General features: G+C 39.8%; 4 protein-coding genes across 6 annotated transcripts; 1 reads left to right on the top strand and 3 right to left on the bottom strand.

Annotated features, from left to right (window-relative positions):
* The first annotated feature begins 1,914 nt into the window (after nt 1-1,914).
* MrgBP (MRG/MORF4L binding protein) lies at nt 1,915-3,704 on the top strand. The gene is made up of 4 exons (XM_065489205.1): nt 1,915-2,118; nt 2,175-2,296; nt 2,350-2,824; nt 3,253-3,704. The coding sequence occupies exons 1-4, from the start codon at nt 2,013-2,015 to the stop codon at nt 3,408-3,410; spliced, it is 861 nt and encodes a 286-aa protein (XP_065345277.1). The 5' UTR covers nt 1,915-2,012; the 3' UTR covers nt 3,411-3,704.
* Nucleotides 3,422-6,247, bottom strand: LOC135942865 (stromal membrane-associated protein 1). 3 transcript variants are annotated; one of them, XM_065489203.1, is made up of 7 exons: nt 5,931-6,247; nt 5,738-5,871; nt 5,197-5,587; nt 4,292-4,528; nt 4,088-4,212; nt 3,980-4,033; nt 3,422-3,618 (listed from the first exon to the last, which is right to left on the bottom strand). In XM_065489203.1, the coding sequence occupies exons 1-7, from the start codon at nt 6,055-6,057 to the stop codon at nt 3,487-3,489; spliced, it is 1,200 nt and encodes a 399-aa protein (XP_065345275.1). In that variant the 5' UTR covers nt 6,058-6,247; the 3' UTR covers nt 3,422-3,486. The 3 variants fall into 3 exon arrangements, with proteins under 3 accessions (XP_065345275.1, XP_065345274.1, XP_065345276.1); XM_065489202.1 differs by having other exon boundaries at nt 3,980-4,036; nt 5,931-6,245; XM_065489204.1 differs by lacking the exon at nt 3,980-4,033.
* Nucleotides 6,248-7,219: 972 nt separating this feature from the next.
* On the bottom strand, nt 7,220-11,761 carry E(z) (histone-lysine N-methyltransferase E(z)). The gene is made up of 9 exons (XM_065489328.1): nt 11,622-11,761; nt 11,327-11,471; nt 10,523-11,039; nt 10,023-10,186; nt 9,864-9,964; nt 9,098-9,800; nt 7,927-8,097; nt 7,481-7,829; nt 7,220-7,426 (listed from the first exon to the last, which is right to left on the bottom strand). The coding sequence occupies exons 1-9, from the start codon at nt 11,643-11,645 to the stop codon at nt 7,366-7,368; spliced, it is 2,235 nt and encodes a 744-aa protein (XP_065345400.1). The 5' UTR covers nt 11,646-11,761; the 3' UTR covers nt 7,220-7,365.
* Nucleotides 11,762-12,267: 506 nt separating this feature from the next.
* Nucleotides 12,268-16,111, bottom strand: LOC135944133 (dnaJ homolog subfamily C member 7-like). Its single transcript, XM_065490900.1, has 6 exons — nt 15,951-16,111; nt 15,756-15,844; nt 15,575-15,699; nt 15,317-15,505; nt 14,742-15,259; nt 12,268-12,984 (listed from the first exon to the last, which is right to left on the bottom strand). Exons 1-6 carry the CDS (start codon nt 16,028-16,030, stop codon nt 12,489-12,491), a joined length of 1,497 nt encoding a protein of 498 aa, XP_065346972.1. The 5' UTR covers nt 16,031-16,111; the 3' UTR covers nt 12,268-12,488.
* Between the last annotated feature and the right edge of the window lie 227 nt (nt 16,112-16,338).

The following is a 16,338-nucleotide window of genomic DNA, read 5'->3' as shown; positions in this document are numbered from 1 at the left end:
TGGACGCGCGGTTGTTTGTTATATATATTACGCGGGTACATGTGTGCAAGCTGCAAACACACAAGTGGAACGTGTGTAGTGTATGTGTGTGTGTGAGCGAGCGAGCGAGCGAGCGCAGCCGAGATCGAATTTCAACATGGAGCGAGCGAGGCGATTTTATTTTATTGAGAGGCAGCCAAGGAATACGCGACGTATAAAATCAAAAAGCAGAGAAACTTGTTACAAAATAGACGAAAAAAGTGACAGAAGCCGCGCGGAGGGGAACGGAGGGGTCATTGGACTTACTCTGGTGCTCTGCCCCGCCACTCCGACAGGTGAATTTTCTCACTTTTCTTCTTCCATGCCGGTGTGCGCGTGAGTTTCCTCTCTCTTGCTGCTCTCCAAGAGAGAGAGAGAGAGAGAGGAACGGTGCAGAGAGGCTGCTGACCATTCGCGACCGGCTCTCTCGCTCAAACATCTGGATTACATATAATGAGAAAAAGAGGGCGAGGCTGCTCTGCCTCGTGGAAAACAACATACTCATTATATTCGGCGCCGTGGTCGAAATATTCAACAGGGAATTAATTATCCTGGCCTCCAGCAAACCAATTTTTACTGTCAGCGTTTCAGGGGTTTGCTCTAATAAAACCTTGTAAATTGAAAAATGTTCCTTCATAGATCGTCGGTATATTTTCTCTCCTATATGCGGCTTTTTAAATTAAAAAATAATTATTTTCAGGTATATTTTGAGCTAAGATTTTAATAAGCAGATAAAAAGACGATTGCAAAATGGTTTTAAATAGAAGATAAATACATATCTGAACCGCTAATCTTAAAATATGTCGCAACAAAATAGCGCTATAATGTAAAAATGGCAATGAAAAATACAGCATGATGTCTCCGTAATTTAGAATAAAATTAATTATTTTGGAAAAATTTCAAAAATGTGATCTATCAGGAAAATCAAAAATTTAATTTCTAACATAATATTACGTAAAAAGCAGGGAAATGTTTACTAAATTAAATATATTTCATTATAAAAATAAAATGGTTGTACATTTTGAGGAACGTTTTAAGCTTTTAAATTTTATGAGTGCGCAAGTGCGCAGAAAATTAGTTAAATTTTCTGTACTCCTTTTTAGCATTTTTTCAATAAAGTTCTAAATTTCACTTCAAGGCCTTTTCCTTGTAAAACAGGTATGCCGCGGGCACAAAATCAGAAAAAATCTTAAGATTCTTAATTGCTCCTATTTCATAACTTCCATCGTCATGGCTCTGTTGAAAACTTCTTTCACTTCCAAAAGTGAACAGTTAATCGAGAGAATGATTTACAATTAGAGAAATGTTATGAAGAAGTTCAGAATGCTCTTACCAATCATTCTTACATCTAAAAAATCTTGATCTTCGCAAAAGAATTCTGAGAATTCTTTTAAAATTATTTGTGTACAGGGTCTCCAACACTGTATAGAGTTGGTGGGAAATAAATGACAGAATTCTTCGATTCCAACCCAATATTAAAGGGTAACTCGTAAAGATCACACGAAAATAAAAAGAAAATCGAAAAAATTCATGTGCAGCGCGCCATTGTCCTCAAAATTTTTCACTTCACACTGCTGCCAACCTATCTTTTATAACCTTTTCTTGAATCTTCAATTTAAACCATGATTTAATTTATTTTAAATTCAGTAAGCCTTTTATTTGTTATAAATTAATTGATTTAAAAATCAAAGATTGTTCAACATACAAAAATATACATTAAAAAATGCTACAAGTAGCCAATTATAAGGTTGGTGAGCTGATTGTTTTGATCAAAGTTAGGATTAAAAGTACAGCAAATTACGCCATATTGGATTCCACTCTCTGCTTTTGTGCCCGTTGCCGGGAAAAAAGCATGGAGTCCATTCCAACTCCTCCGAATTTTTTAGTGAACCGCCTGAAGGTCTTGCACAGTGAGCCCGGTGAGCCGCTTAAATAGCGTCCAGCTCCAGATCAGAAACCCGGTAAATTGGACAACAGGATAGAGCAGTGAAAAAATGTCCAAGAACAAGGAAAACAGGGACGACGCCAAAGAAATCAAATGGGACGTTCACAGCAACGAGCTCTGCCTGATGAAAGCAATCATTATGTTCAGGCCAGTTGGTAACAAATCACAGCATTTTTATTTCCTTAGAAATATATTTAAAAACCTGTGGCAGGACTCATCAAGAATTTTAAAATGGCCCTCATCGTGGAATGGTTGGCCTCCAAATTGGACAAACCGATCAATTCTGAGTCGATTTGGAAGCACCTGGAAACGCTTTACAATTTGATCAGTTTGGTAATTTTATTATATTTTGTAATTACCGGCTTTTTCATTGCCTCAACCTGCAGGATGACATGGAACCCCCTAGCGAGTTCAACGAGGAAGAATTCTGCCTGCCGAGTGATTTCGCAGCGTTGCAGCAGTTGAAAGAGCAGTCGGCACCGGTGGAAAAGAAGGCCAAAAGCAAGGTGACCAAGGAGGCGCTGAAAAGAGACCAACTGTCCAAAGAAGCAGTCGTTATCGTCAGAAAGGAAGTGATCAAAACGACGAGAGACTCTCCAAAAACGCAGGCAAAAGCCGTAGTTAAAACCCCCCAACCGCAAGCTGCAGTTGTGGAAACAGCCAAGGGCGCCAAAGGCAAGGCAGTGAGCACCCCCAAGACGAGGGATTCGGCCAAGAAATCAGAGGTGGCAGTGAAGGAGAAGCGAGAGCCGCGGGAACTGAAAAACCTTGGCACCCCCGAAGTCAAATCTCAGCCGTCGAGATCAAAGGAGACGAGGAGTAGCGGGGTTAAACCTACTAAGGATGAATCTCCCATACCAAGTAATTTATAAATATTTTCACGGACTTTTCCGAAAGTTAAAATTTAAATAAAGAGGCAGCAAAATATTTATGCGCTCTTTAGTTAGTATAAAACTTTCGACCTTATTTTAAAGGTTCATTAAAACGCCAGAGGGATTGACAATCGACTGGCTCTGTTACTTAAATATTTTGAAAAATTAGCGGTAAAATTTGGATTTAAAATAAAATCTCAAATTCTCTTTTAATCTTTGATAACAATTTAATCATAAAAACGAACTAAATATCCTTTGTTTATTCATAACTGTAGAATTTTTATTTTTTATAAAAATCACTTTTTCTTCCTCACATAAAATTTTTAGTTATATATTTCGATTTAATTTGTTAATGGGGGTTTATCCCACATGAATTCCTCAAACACCAATTAATTATTTTCCTGTCGTGAATTCCAGCGAGAAGAAGTTTGTCGACAACCGTGGCGGGGACGAAGCGGCCGACTCGCGGCTCCATAGCCAGCAGCACGGATAGCAAGGCGACCAGTCCGGCCGTGTCGACCAACAGCTCTCGGTCTTCGACGCCGGTGCCGCCGCCGAAGAGGAGGAGAATATAAAAACGCACCGATTGACATGAAAGCTTAAAACAATTATAATGTGTATTTCGGAATGTAAATACGAATCGTAACAAAGTCACTGCCACAAGTTTGTGGACAAAGTCGCACCACCTGCCGCCGATCCGAAGGGGCCCATGTTAATCGCCGGCTGCGGCTGCTGCTGAGGATTGCCTAGGTTCAGCTGGCCCATCTGCTGCGACAGCGGCGGCTGAAAATGTTTCCAGTGTTAGTGTAATGATGACAAGCAATTTTTCAAGATAATACAAGATGCTGCATTTCGTCTGGCCATTTTTTTAATTTAGGAATAAAACCTTTAAATGACAATTTTTACCGTTTTTTGTAAAATGGGTTAATAGGGTGCCACTGAAGTTGGTTTTAGCAGAAATTTTCGATTATTGGATATTAAAAATTTAGCTGTATCTTTTTATATATGTAAGTATGCTTCAATTGAGTCTAAATTTACTCGATTAACTTTGAATAAAATCCACACCAGACGTAACAAAGCAATCTTGTGCCATTTAAAAAGCTCAATATATTTTTGTAATAAAATAAATTCAAATAAAATAAACCTGCTGCGATGAAAAATCAAAAAGGTCTTGTTGATTGGATTGCTGCGGCCGAACCTGCTGTGATATATAATAAGAATATAAATTCAGAATTAAATTGGAGAACAATACCTGTTGCTGGAATCCCGCGGGGGCCATCGCGGGGTTGAAGAAGGGGTTGTTGCCGAATCTAGGATTCATCTGACCCATCATAGGACCGAACTGCGGCTGCTGAGGAGGCATCTGGAATCCTGGCACTGAAAGGATGATCAAAATTATCAATTTTAGGCAAGTTAATATTTATTGATTGGATTATTTTTAAATAAAATATATTACTCATTCCAGGAAACTGAGGTTGTTGCACAGCCGGGGCGCTCTGAGCGTACAAGGCCATAATGGAATCTTTGGTCAGCGGCTTCTTGTCAACTGTGGATTGGTTGAAGAAGCTGTCCTCCTCCTCTGTCCTCTTGCCAACATCCGCAGGACCCTCGGCGACTGAGGACGCGACGCTCGAGATTGGAGGCGCGCTCAGGAAGCTGGAGAAGATGTCGTTGCCCTCTGACGATGGCGCGTCTATGCAAGCAACGTCAGTGGATTATAGATATTGGAAAAATGGGGAAATGTTTTTTTATTTCTCAGTGCTTTTATTTGCAAAACAATTGTATGCAGGGGAAATTGTGGTTGGTTTTCATTTTAAACATTCGGAGGAAATTAAAATTAATCAAAAAATGGTTTTTCCTTCTTGTTTACATTCTAAATAGTAAAATAAAACATGATAATATAAAATTAAAAAATTCAAAATCGAATTTTTGTTTTTGGGAATCAGAAAACTTCCACTAGAGAGCAAGTAATGGACGCATATTGTTAATACTAGTCTGCATTTGATATTATATAAATTAACTAATTTATTAAGTTTTGTTAAAAAAATGGTTGTAGACTATTTAAAGACGCCATAATTCTATACTCCGAATCAGAACTTAAAAAAAAGTTCATAAATATTATCCCTACTTCCCAAGTTTAATAATAGACATAAACTAATTTAATTTGTTAATTTAAATTTAATTTTAAATAATTGAAATATTAATTTTAAGAGCTAATATATTTGCCAAATTTATAAATTATCAAAATTAACAATTTTATTTGAAACTTTTCATTTCAATACTATGGCAAGTAAATTATTTCTAATTTTCCTGGTTGATTTTCTTTCTTGTAAAATTTTTTCCTTGTTTTTGTGAACTCACCAAGGCCAAGGAGATCTACTGATGCTGAGGTCTTTGCGGTTGTGTTCGGGACAGAAACTGACGCCGCGGCTGGCAGATCAGATTTTTGTTCGGTAGGGGCACGGATGGGCTTGGGGCTCCTGGACACATCCAGGGTGGGCAGGGCCGCGACCTTTGGCGCAGAAGTCACACTCCTCTTGTCCCTCTTTTTGCGACTCTCCTCTATCTCTTTGTCCCAGTTGACTTTGGGCAGCGGCGGCGGCACCCATTCCTTCGCGATGTACTTTTTCTGCTCGTACTTTGCCCTGATAAACGACTCCAGCGACGAGTCGTGCTGGGGCCTTCTGAAGTTGTCGGGCAGGTTGGCTTCGTAAACGGCCCTCGCCCGGCTGTTGCCCATTTGCTGCAGACTCTGGGGAAATGAGACAACATTTTCATTTATTATACAAATAACATCAATTTAATTTTAATCTTGAACAGATACACAAACTATTATGATGTAATGCTTTTCCAATAACACATACAGAGATAGATTGATACATTTTTAAGTGTTTCAACATACCACAACTTGTTCTGGTGTCCAAGTGTCTAGGTTCACAGATCTCACTTTACTGATATGCACTCCCAAATTGCGGTGTATCCCGGCACATCGTATACAGAGGAAAATCCCCAGATTCCAGGATGCCCAGCGGGGACCTTGGGAGAAAAATTCACATCTTAAAAGGGGTGTAAATGAAAAAAGTTTCGACACTAACCTTTCGCATCGCAGTCCTCGCAATATTTATTGTCCTCATCTTTGAGTAGGTCGTTTAAAATCGACTGACACTTGTCCTGGATCAGCTTTTGCTTTTCCTTCTCAGCCTTGGAGATTAATGTACTCATTTCTACAATTTGTCCAGACAGGAAAGAATTTTGACAGGTGCAGTGGGGCCAGCGACGGGCGCTCGAATATCGACTTTTCTTTCTACGGCTGCTTCGATCTGACTGAAAAATCGATCCTCTTCAAAACATTCTACTATTATATTATAGTACTTTCTAACCGGACAACCCAAAATATCAAAATATTATCGATCCAATCCTTTTCTCACCGGACCCAGCCCTCTTTTCAACATGGCAGAGACAGGCAGGCCAACCGAACTAGTCACGCGCGCTGAAGGAAATTTTTGATGTTTTACTTATTTGGGCTTTTAATTTTAGACGATCGGCTTTTATCTGATTTTCCAATCGTCACGGGACCAACCGATGGTCACTTAATTTTAAAGCTGTTTTAACCACACTTACAGTTAGTCAAAACCATCAAAAGGGTCTAAAAATAGTAAAAATGTCTAATACCAAAAGAAATTCGTTCTAAAATACTGATTTATGGGAATTTTTTGGCCCAAAAATATTCTCATGTTTTAAAGTCTGGGATTCTTCATATTCTGGAAACGAAAATTTTAGTTTCATCTTTAGGCTCTTTTATTTACATTAATTTTGCGTGGGAAAAGAAGAATAAATATGCTAGATTTCCGTAATGTCTTTTTAGGCATAATATATATTATCAGTTTATTTCTAATTAAAAGATCTTCTGAACTAATTTAAGTAGTGTACATACACAAAATCTAAATATTTACCTGACATAAAAAATTAATATCCAAGGTCAGACAAAACATGAATTTCTCACTTTTTTCTTGATACAATGAGGGTTAAAAATTTCAATTTTTATTAAAAATAGCAGATTTTGTAGAGGGATTGGTCCAAACTTGTTATGTAGCATAAAAATTCAAAAATTGAAACTTAAAAATGGTGATACTTAAAGAATTTAGCAAAATTTGCTATATGAAACCTCAAATAATCCGTGTGGATTGTTCTCAAAAGGTGCAGAAAAAGGAATATTTATTTATTGAATAGCCTAAATATTTTGGACTAAAAACGCGTCAAAAATCCACTGCCCGGTTCTGGTTTTCGTCACTTTCACTAGCTCACAGCAGGAACCAAGATTTTTCGGTCCCAGTGCCAACCGCAAGATAAACATTATGGAACTAAACAAACACTTTCTGACAACTTTATCTTGTAAGCCAAGGTTGTGATTTATTGAAAATGAGAACTACGCTTCCATTATTCTAAATTACACATTAACAATGAATTCTTCGATTCTACACATTTGAGAAAAATTGGCATAAAGCCCTAACAAATTTTTCGTCAATGCATCTACAAAAATTCCATTTCACGCTCGATCCCGACAAATTTCAGCTGCTCAGTTGGTCCATATCTGTTAAAAAATTAGCATTAAGCAAAAATCGATTAAAAAAGCCGAATTATTCACCTGTAGTCAAAGAACAGTTCTTCCCCAGGGAGAATGGCCCTCTTAGCGAATATGCCAATGCGGTGGTCGCCGTTGACCATCATCACTTTGGCGTAGCAGTTGGGGTTGATCGAGTGGTTGGCGAATCGAATTTTGTTGCCCTTGCGTGTGGCGTCCACCACAAAATCGTTGTTAAGGTTGAACAAAAAGCTGCACATGTACTTGTCGTAGACTTTGCCCCTCCGGTCGGCTTCGTCCTGCGAGATGATCTCGCCGCAGTATTCAGAGATGAACTCGTTCTTCTGCGCGCTCTCCTTCAAGAAAATTCCCCAGCCGGCAACGTCCGACGGAGCCATGAGCAAATGTTTGTCTGCAAAAACGAATGTTTATTAAATTAACTGGATTTTCAACTAGCCTCCAAACAAATATGTATTTTTAATTGCCAAAAATAAATAATTGAAACTTACGCTGGCCTCGTTGGACACTGACGTTGCGGCAGGTGATCTTGGTCGTGTCAAACTGGTCGGCGCCACACATTTGGCACAGGTCAGGGTCGCATTCCCTGACGGCAAGGTAGCAAGGACACTGCTTTGTGTTGCACTGAGCCTTGCAACGGCAACCGGGGAAGCGGTTTTGGCCTGCAAAAAATCAAATTGACATTTCTAGTTTAGCTGTTCAATTTAAAGACAAAATATTTTGCACCAATATGAGCAAACTTCTACAAAACATACAACATTAAGATTATTATTAAGAGTAAAATAAAGCAAAATAGCAGCAAAGAGAAAAATCAGGCACCAAAAGTAATAAATTAATAAATATAGTTGTGCGGGATTCGCACTAAAAAATTAAACGATTTTTCCCCAGTAGGAAATTTTGTAACAAAGCGAAATAATTTTTCTTCATATAGGCAAAAAAAGTTTTCTTTAAGTTCAGCGCAAAAAATAAATAAAAAAAATTACTTGCCTTTTGCATTGATTTTAAACTAGCAATAATATTTATATAGAAGCTGCTCAAATTGTCCAAATTTGTAACATTACAATTGCAAAAATCAACAAAATCTGCACTGTAGGAAAATGTTCAAATTAATAAGCGCCAAAAAGAAACAAAAAATACAAATTGTCGCGCCTAAAAGAGCTAACATTTTCCAAATTTGCAAAGAACTTGAGGAAAAACACTGCATGCAATTTGGCCGTCTGACATTTTTTCAGGGTTGCAAAAAACCCGCATTTTAAAAAAATGCAGTGTAGTGGTGAATTGCATTTTTTCAATTTTTGCCAGTTTCTTGCAGGCAATTTTTTCACCTTATTTTTCAATGAATTACTAATTATTAGCATAATTAACTTCTACTTGAAAAATTGTTAGAGATAAATTGTTGGAGAAATTGAGGCAGTAAAATGGCAATTTAAAAGAAAATATCTGCACAGCAGAGGAAATTTTAGATTTATGCAGAAGAAAAATGGAATAAATTCATTTCTTGCAGTTCTTGCGCACGAAATTGGTAAAAATTGAGTGGTAAAACCGTTAAAGAGCAGTGGTGAAAAAATACGGGTGGTAATCAAATGCAACCCTGCATTTTTTAAGATTAAAAGGTGGTTTAGACGCAAAAAGAAAGTAAAAAAGGTTTGTAATAATAATTACAGTCGGAGCTGCACTGGCAGAACTTCTCGCAGAAGTTCTGTGCACCGACGCAGGGGCAGTTCTGGTCACACGGCTGGTTGGGGTGGTCGCACGGCACAAAGTTGTACACGTGGTTGGAGCTTGAGTCCTTCTTGAGCTGGATTTTGCGGCAGTGCATGGACCAGAGGCGGTGCTTCTTCTTCTTCTTCCTTGGGGGCGTGTGGTCCTTGAGCGACTCCTCGGACGGAATGTCTGCGGCCTCCTTCTGCGCGAACTCGTACACTTGCAGGCACGTCTTGGTGATCATGGTCTGCGCGATGGCGCAGAAGTTGTTGAGGAACACCTTCTGCAGCGCGCGGAACAGGCTCTGGTCGGCGCCGGTCCATTCGATGTGGTCCTCCGGCGCCACCGAGCCGATCAGCGAGAAGCACGAGCTGTTGCTGCTTGGCTGCTCCTTGCCGGCCTCCGTCTTGCTGTTGCACCGCTTCAGCTCCTTCGTCTTCATGCTGTCGTTGCTGTCCTCAGAGCTGGCCTCATTCCCGGAGTCCAGAGAGCCGTGTTTGCGCACCTTGCTTGGCTTCATTTTGTCGTCCTTCTCCTCGCCGTTTGCTGCTTTTTCTTGCTCCTGCTTCTCTTTTTCCTTCTCCTTTTCTTTCTCGTTCTTTTCCTTCTCCTCGGCTTCTTCGTTTGCCTTTTCTGCCACTAATTTTTCTTTCATTCCGTCCTTTTAAAATGAAAATAAAATATTAGAGGGAGTGTTAAGGGAAAAATTAATTTTTTCAATTACCAAATTCATGTAGCAACTAGTCCCACAAGGCTCCGCAAACGGCTTCAAGTCTGGTCCTTTCCTCTTTTGAGAGCTTGGTCCTGGGTGAGATGCCTGAAGCCCTTAAATACCCAACATTAGCACCAAATGAAGAAGGGAAATAATTTCAGGCAAACATACTGTGCAAGAAGCAGTCATATTTGAAGCACCTCCTGCAGAACAATGTGTGGAATGAATGCATGGTCTGTTCTCGTGGGACCGACTGCGCCTTTGGCCCGTCGATGTTCGGCGTGCACTCAGGAGGGAGCGTCGACAGGTGGCTCCTGTCCGTTAGCTCAAAATACCTGAAAAAATGGAATATTTCCAAATTATATACACATTTTATAAATCACAATTTTATATCCTTCATGAGGCAAAAATCAATGTAAATTTTTTAGGTAATTTATTTTACTTGAATCTACGTTGATAACTAATTTAAATAAATTTTAAAATTTAAAAAGCAAAACTTCGTGATTTTTAAGAATTTATATCAACTTTTAAATGACCTTGCCGCAACGCAAACACAAAGCTTTGACTTGTGCACGTTAGGAACAAAATGAGCTCTCCGCAACAAAAATCTCTTGTGCTTTGCGGAACCAGAAATAATTTTTGTTTGAAAATTAAAAGAAATTACAACGCACTTGTCTTTTAATTCCTCTGGTGATCCTTTGTCAGGGAAAACGGCGGAAATAGCTTGAAAAATGCCAATGAACGGGTCTGGCGCCTTTTCTGTCTTGGACTTGGGATCCTTTTTCGGGTCTTCAACAGGCGCGGCGAGGAGAGCATCGACCAATTCGACAAAGAGCTCATCATCTATGAATCCGGAGCTCTCGTCGCCGTGCACCTTTCCATCATAGTTTTTAATCAATTCCTCGATGAAGGCGCCGTCCTGCTCGAGGATCTCGTCGCCCATGTACGGAATGTTGTGCAGCACTGTCTCATCCTCGACCATGAAATTCTGCTGGATTGGCGCCCACGTATACATGGTTGGAATTGGGGTGACCGCGTTGATCATGCGGATCGGCTTGGACTGTGGTTCGCCGTCTGACGTCGTGATCTCGGCCTTCTTCATCACAGAGTGGTGCAGCGGCGGCTCGCTCGAGCAGTGCCACAACACCTTTCGCTCCTGCCAATGCTTTTCCTCCTCTTGCAGCGTTTCTAAATTATATTACACAATTAAATATATTAAATGAATATGAAATGTTTGAAAAAATAACTGATTTCACCTGAAAATATATTTTAAAATTGTTCTATCAATTTATTCTTGATTCATGGATTCTTATGTACATATTTAGCGGGAAGTAAACAACATTGTCATATTTATGATTTTCCCTAAATGAATGTAAAAAACTATATTTTCATTTTTATGAAGTTCTCTCGCCGGAAAATAAACCTTGCCAAAGGTTAGTTTTTCCAGGCAGGAATATGCATAAATTATGACATACCTGCCATCCGTTTTCTGTTTTCATTCCACGCGACTTTGATCTCGTCTGCTCTTTTGTGACGTTTGATTTGCCGCAAACGCATGTATTCCGACTTGACTTTCTTCTTCCATTCTATGCTGACTTTGTTTTTATCGTCGATGGACTTCTAAAGAAATAAACAAACCACAAACAGGTTTAGTTAGTTGGAAACACAAATTAACATACCATTAAGATCCGCTTAAAAAGAAACAAACTACAACGGAGATGCTAACATGTCAAATAAACCAGACGAAAAAATTGACATTAAGCTGCTTACCCGATTTTTGGTGTCCTTCTCCATGTTAATTCACTTCAGCAGGTTTTTCAACAGACTTTTAAATTCGATTTAGGCGAGTAACCGAGGAACTGCAAAATTCAAAATGACGCTCTGAGTACAGGCAGAATTTTTGCGGGAGACAGCAGGGTGAGCAGGCTGATGAACGTAAACATGCAAGGCGCGACTAGCAGTGTTGCCAACTCTACTGCACACATCCTCCTACATCTACAATCCCTTGTTACATAACATAGGTTGAAATAATTTGTTTCCAAATATTTTATTCGCAATTAAGCGGCTGGTTCCTGGAAATTCTTCTTACATGTTAAAAAGTTGTGATTGAGCAGTAATTTATCGTAAATTCACGGTCTCTGCCGGGTTATACCTCGCCAGTTCTTATGAGAATCACATAATACAAGTAGGGGTGGCGAAAATTGCAATTTTTCGAATTTTTCCACACCTAAGAATTTAGAAATACCGGACGAATTCAATAGCGTTGTGAATACTTCAGAAATATCTTCTCTAACCTTATGAGAGAATTTTTGCCTCACTGTTATAGATTTTATAAGACTTAAAAAGTCGCCTTTCCTGATTTTTGGTTTTTTCCCTTCATTCCAATTTTAACCTCGTAATAAAACACGCACAGAAATTCATAGATAAATTGTGAATTTTTAATTAGAACAATGTTCGTTTGTGATCCGCTGGATATTTACACAAAACAGCAACAGTTCATTCACACGACTCTCGACAGACAGCGAAAGCTACTTAAAGAGTCACTCTTCTGTTGAGAGCCATAACCACCTCTGGTTTAAGTCATTTACAATCCTCTTACAACAACACACCATGATGGAGAGCAGTTCCAAACAGAGATCAACCAAAGTGGAATGAGAAGTTGGATGGGAAGCCGTGCGACTGGAAGTTGAAGCCCATGTCGTTGCCGTCAAACTGGCTGAACAGGTTTGCGGCGTCCATCGGGTTGAAGCCGTGTCCATCGAACTCGTCGTCCAGGTCGTGGCCGCTGTCGTATCGGCCGCGCTTCTTAGCGTCCATGAGAACAGCGTACGCCTCGCCCACGTCCTTGAACAAGCGCTCGTGCTCCTTTTTCTCAACGTCGCTGGTGTTCGCGTGGCGATCTGGGTGGTGCTCTAAGGCCTTCTTCTTGTACGCCTTCTTGATGTCATCGTCCGACGCGTTCTTCGACAGGCCCAGGATTTTGTAGTAGTCTTTCCTCTTTGACTTTTTCAGCTCCAGTTTCGCATCGTTCCACATCTTTTTGTTTTCCCTGCTGCGGTTCATTTTGTAAAGGGCTTCGTAGTCTTTCACAGCCTCTTCGTAGTTCTTCAACTCTGAGTAAGCGATCGCTCGCCTGGAATCAGATGGTTTAAATTTTGTTAAGAGTGCTGATTGGCAATTGAATAGTTTACCCTACTAAAATGAGAAAGTTACTAACTTGTACAGGTTTGGCAAAAGGGCGGAAAATTAATGTGAGGAAAATGTTGTGTAAATAACTCATTTGCCTGAGCGTTTCACACCATAACTGTCTGCAAAAATGTTTTTGAAATTTTATAGCCACAGAGCGTTTTTCTGCTGCTATATGTAGTCTTCTTGCTCTCATGTTTTATTTGGAAACCCGGCACCCATCGCTCCACTAACTGCTTAGCACGCACATTAATGTAGACGCAATATGTCTCTGTTGTTTGCCCGCAAAGCAATTCCAACACAGTGTTTCTTTTTCACTACTCATATTTTTGGCGGCAGCGAACGCTCGCCGAGGTGACGTTAACCTTGCACGCTTATAAACAATTATGTTCAAACTGAATATTTTGTCTGGATATGGCAATATATGGGGCGAAATAGCCCTGAATAACCATAATAAAGTACACTTTAAAACTAAAAACATTTAATGCTTAACATTTTTCAACATTTGACAAACAAAGGATGTTCATTGCAGCCATTTTTTAAAAACAGGAATCCTACTTTTCAACGATTAGTAAATCTGTTACATTTTAAATTTAGCGGTTTATTTTAAATTCATTTGAAAGAATAATTATTAGGTGACCATTGTCCATTAGTACGGTGTTAATTAACACTTTATGTAAGTCGAAGAGAGATTAAATCAATTTGCAAATCTAAAAAAAATGTTGCAACGAAATATTCTGGAAAAATTTAAAGTAATTACGCCACAATTTGGTTTAATGTGAGCGCAAAGCAAAATTTATTTGCAATAATTTTTTATTTTGTCAATTGACCAGTTACATAAACCCTTAGTTATTGAAGCCGCCAACAGATGGCGCAACCACAGATTTTCTTAAAAAATTTTGTTTTAAGCGGGTTTAAGGCATTTCCGCTGCGATTTCAGACTCAATCTAGCTATTTTGCTTTTTTAAATTAATTTGCTAATTTTTGACGTGCTGAAAACCAAAATCGGTTCAGCCATTCGCCGTAGAAACGTTGGAAAAGATTTTTTATTTCAAAAAATAGTTTTTCACGATTCTACGGCGATTGGCTGAACCGATTTTGGTTTTCAGCACGTCAAAAATTAGCAAATTAATTGAAGAATGAACAGTAGCTAGATTGAGTCTGAAATCGCAGCGGAAGTGCCTTAAAACCGAAAGTCTACGGTGGCGCCATCTGTTGGCGGCTTCGAACACTTAGGGTTTATGCAACTGGTGAATTTCCGGCAATCTCTACAACAGTTAGGACAGTTTCTTAACTAACTGGAGCAATATTTAAAGTATTTTCAAAATATTATTGTGTTACAATATTGGTGAAACATGGTATTTCACAATTAAATAAACAATTTGACAGTAAATATTATAGGATATTATGTAATTTATCATAGGATTGAATTTAACTGCAGCAAACTTTAATGCAATTTTAATGCCTGTAACAGGAAAGTTTAAAACAAGAAAATTCTACCCATAACCTTTTTCCAAAATTTCATAACAATCTCAAAAAGATTTAGTAAGTTTTCATTGTTTTTTAGGGCTTTAAGCTGGCAAGCAGAGCTTAAACTTCCTTGAAAATATTTAAAATTAATTTTGGAACTATAAACAACTCAAATTGTTCATGCAATGCAATTATTATTTAAGAAAGTGGAGAAAATTTCAGAACTCATCTCACCTGAGCAGCGCCTTTTGGTACTGTGGGTCCAGTTTGAGAGCTCTGTTGCAGTCGTCAATCACCTCCTGGTATTGGTTCAGCTTAGCAGACACAGCAGCGCGGTTGCAAAACAATTTTGAGTTGGTCACGCAGTTAAGAGCGTCAACCTCGAGGGCGCAAGTGTACTTTTCCGCAGCCTCGACCAGTTTTCCGCTGTTGTAGAGCTGGTTCCCCTCGTCCTTCAATTGGCGGGTCAGCTTGGCCTTTTTATAGGCCACCTTTGCTTTTTCGAAGTCAGGTGCGAGACGCAGCACCGTTTGGAAGTAGGTAAGCGCCTTGTCAAGGTTGTCCTGGAAGTAGAGGCACAGGCCACGCACGTAGATGGCCTCTATACTGCTTTTGTCCTTGGCCAGCACGTTGTTGGCCAGCTCTTCGCCCTCTTGGAACCTGCCAAGGAAGGCCAAGGACTCGGCCTTTAAGAGCCGGAAGTGAGAGCAGGCACAGGAGACGGCAATGCACCGGTCCATGCAATAGACAACCTGGAATATTATGATTAATTAATAATTCCTGAGGAATTTAGTGAGATTAACTCGTACCTTTCGGTAATCCTCTTTATCCAGGGCCCGCTGTGCTTCTGCGAGATGGTACTTGACAGTTTCGATGTTGCCCTTTTCAGGGTTAAATGACTGGTTGTCTGGCTCGATCTCCAAAGCCCTCTGAATGTAGTTTTCCGCGGTTGCGATATCCCCCAAATTGATGCAGCATTTGGCAATCCGGCTGTAGCCCTGATATCACGTCACAAAATTCAATTGAAAACAATTTATAATTAACTTATCATATAATAATAAACTCACCTTCATATATGTTGGATCCATCTCGACTGTTTTTCTTGCATCAGCCAACGCACCTGTGAAGTCGCTGAGCATCAGCAAGCAGGCTGATCTATTTCCAAGATAGTTCACATTTTTGGGACACCAGTCTGCGGCACAACGTCGTATAGTTTGAGACGCATATTAGGCGCATTTCAACACTCACCAACAGCCCTGGTGTAGCAGGCAAGTGCGCCTCTGTAGTCCCTAATCTTGAATTTCTCATTGCCAGCTAACCTCTCACTCTCGCCCTGCCTGAAAATGCAGCCGACATTTCGATCATTTCAGAAGGATCCGTGCATTGATCAAGAAAACTCGAAGAAGCAATGCTTAAAAATACGAATCAGTGTAAAATACTCACTCTTCCCTGTCGACTTCGGGTTCCACGATGGGAACTTCGATGACATCCAAGTCCAGGTCCATTTCGAAGTCCTCCGCCATGCTTGTGTTGTGTTGGAAAGAAAGAAAATTGCGATCGAAGAACTTTCTGGTTGATGTCGTCGAGCGTGCGTGATTATCCCTCTCCCCCTGACGAAATGTTACGATTGGCCGAAAACGGGAGCAATGATAAACATACAGGGGCAAAGGAAATGGAAAAGAGCGGCAAAAATCAAAATAAGGTTTAGCGAGGCAGAGAGTAGGCTATGCCGCCATTATTCTGACGTCACAATGGTCGTATCCTTTCGAAAAAATGGTAGCAAAAGTCGTCGACCAGGGCACGTGCCAACGTAACAGGGTAAGACCTTGGG

Source organism: Cloeon dipterum, chromosome 4 (assembly GCF_949628265.1).
Source record: "Cloeon dipterum chromosome 4, ieCloDipt1.1, whole genome shotgun sequence".
Lineage (NCBI taxonomy): Eukaryota > Metazoa > Arthropoda > Insecta > Ephemeroptera > Baetidae > Cloeon > Cloeon dipterum.
Note: the sequence above shows the minus strand (reverse complement) of the source record. Positions and strands in the feature narration are given on the sequence as shown.

Bases quoted from the DNA above. Each gene is read 5' to 3' on its own strand.
- MrgBP (XM_065489205.1), top strand. From the start codon at position 2,013: ATGTCCAAGAACAAGGAAAACAGGGACGACGCCAAAGAAATCAAATGG. The intron at 2,119-2,174 runs GTAACAAATCAC...AACCTGTGGCAG, and splicing joins CATTATGTTCAGGCCAGTTG to GACTCATCAAGAATTTTAAA. The intron at 2,297-2,349 runs GTAATTTTATTA...CTCAACCTGCAG, and splicing joins TTTACAATTTGATCAGTTTG to GATGACATGGAACCCCCTAG.
- LOC135942865 (XM_065489202.1), bottom strand. From the start codon at position 6,057: ATGAGTACATTAATCTCCAAGGCTGAGAAGGAAAAGCAAAAGCTGATC. The intron at 4,213-4,291 runs GTAATATATTTT...TCATCCTTTCAG, and splicing joins ACCTCAGTTTCCTGGAATGA to TGCCAGGATTCCAGATGCCT. The intron at 4,037-4,087 runs GTATTGTTCTCC...TATATATCACAG, and splicing joins CCGCGGGATTCCAGCAACAG to CAGGTTCGGCCGCAGCAATC.
- LOC135944133 (XM_065490900.1), bottom strand. From the start codon at position 16,030: ATGGCGGAGGACTTCGAAATGGACCTGGACTTGGATGTCATCGAAGTT. The intron at 15,506-15,574 runs GTGAGTTTATTA...ACGTGATATCAG, and splicing joins TGGATCCAACATATATGAAG to GGCTACAGCCGGATTGCCAA. The intron at 12,985-14,741 runs GTGAGATGAGTT...ATCTGATTCCAG, and splicing joins TACCAAAAGGCGCTGCTCAG to GCGAGCGATCGCTTACTCAG.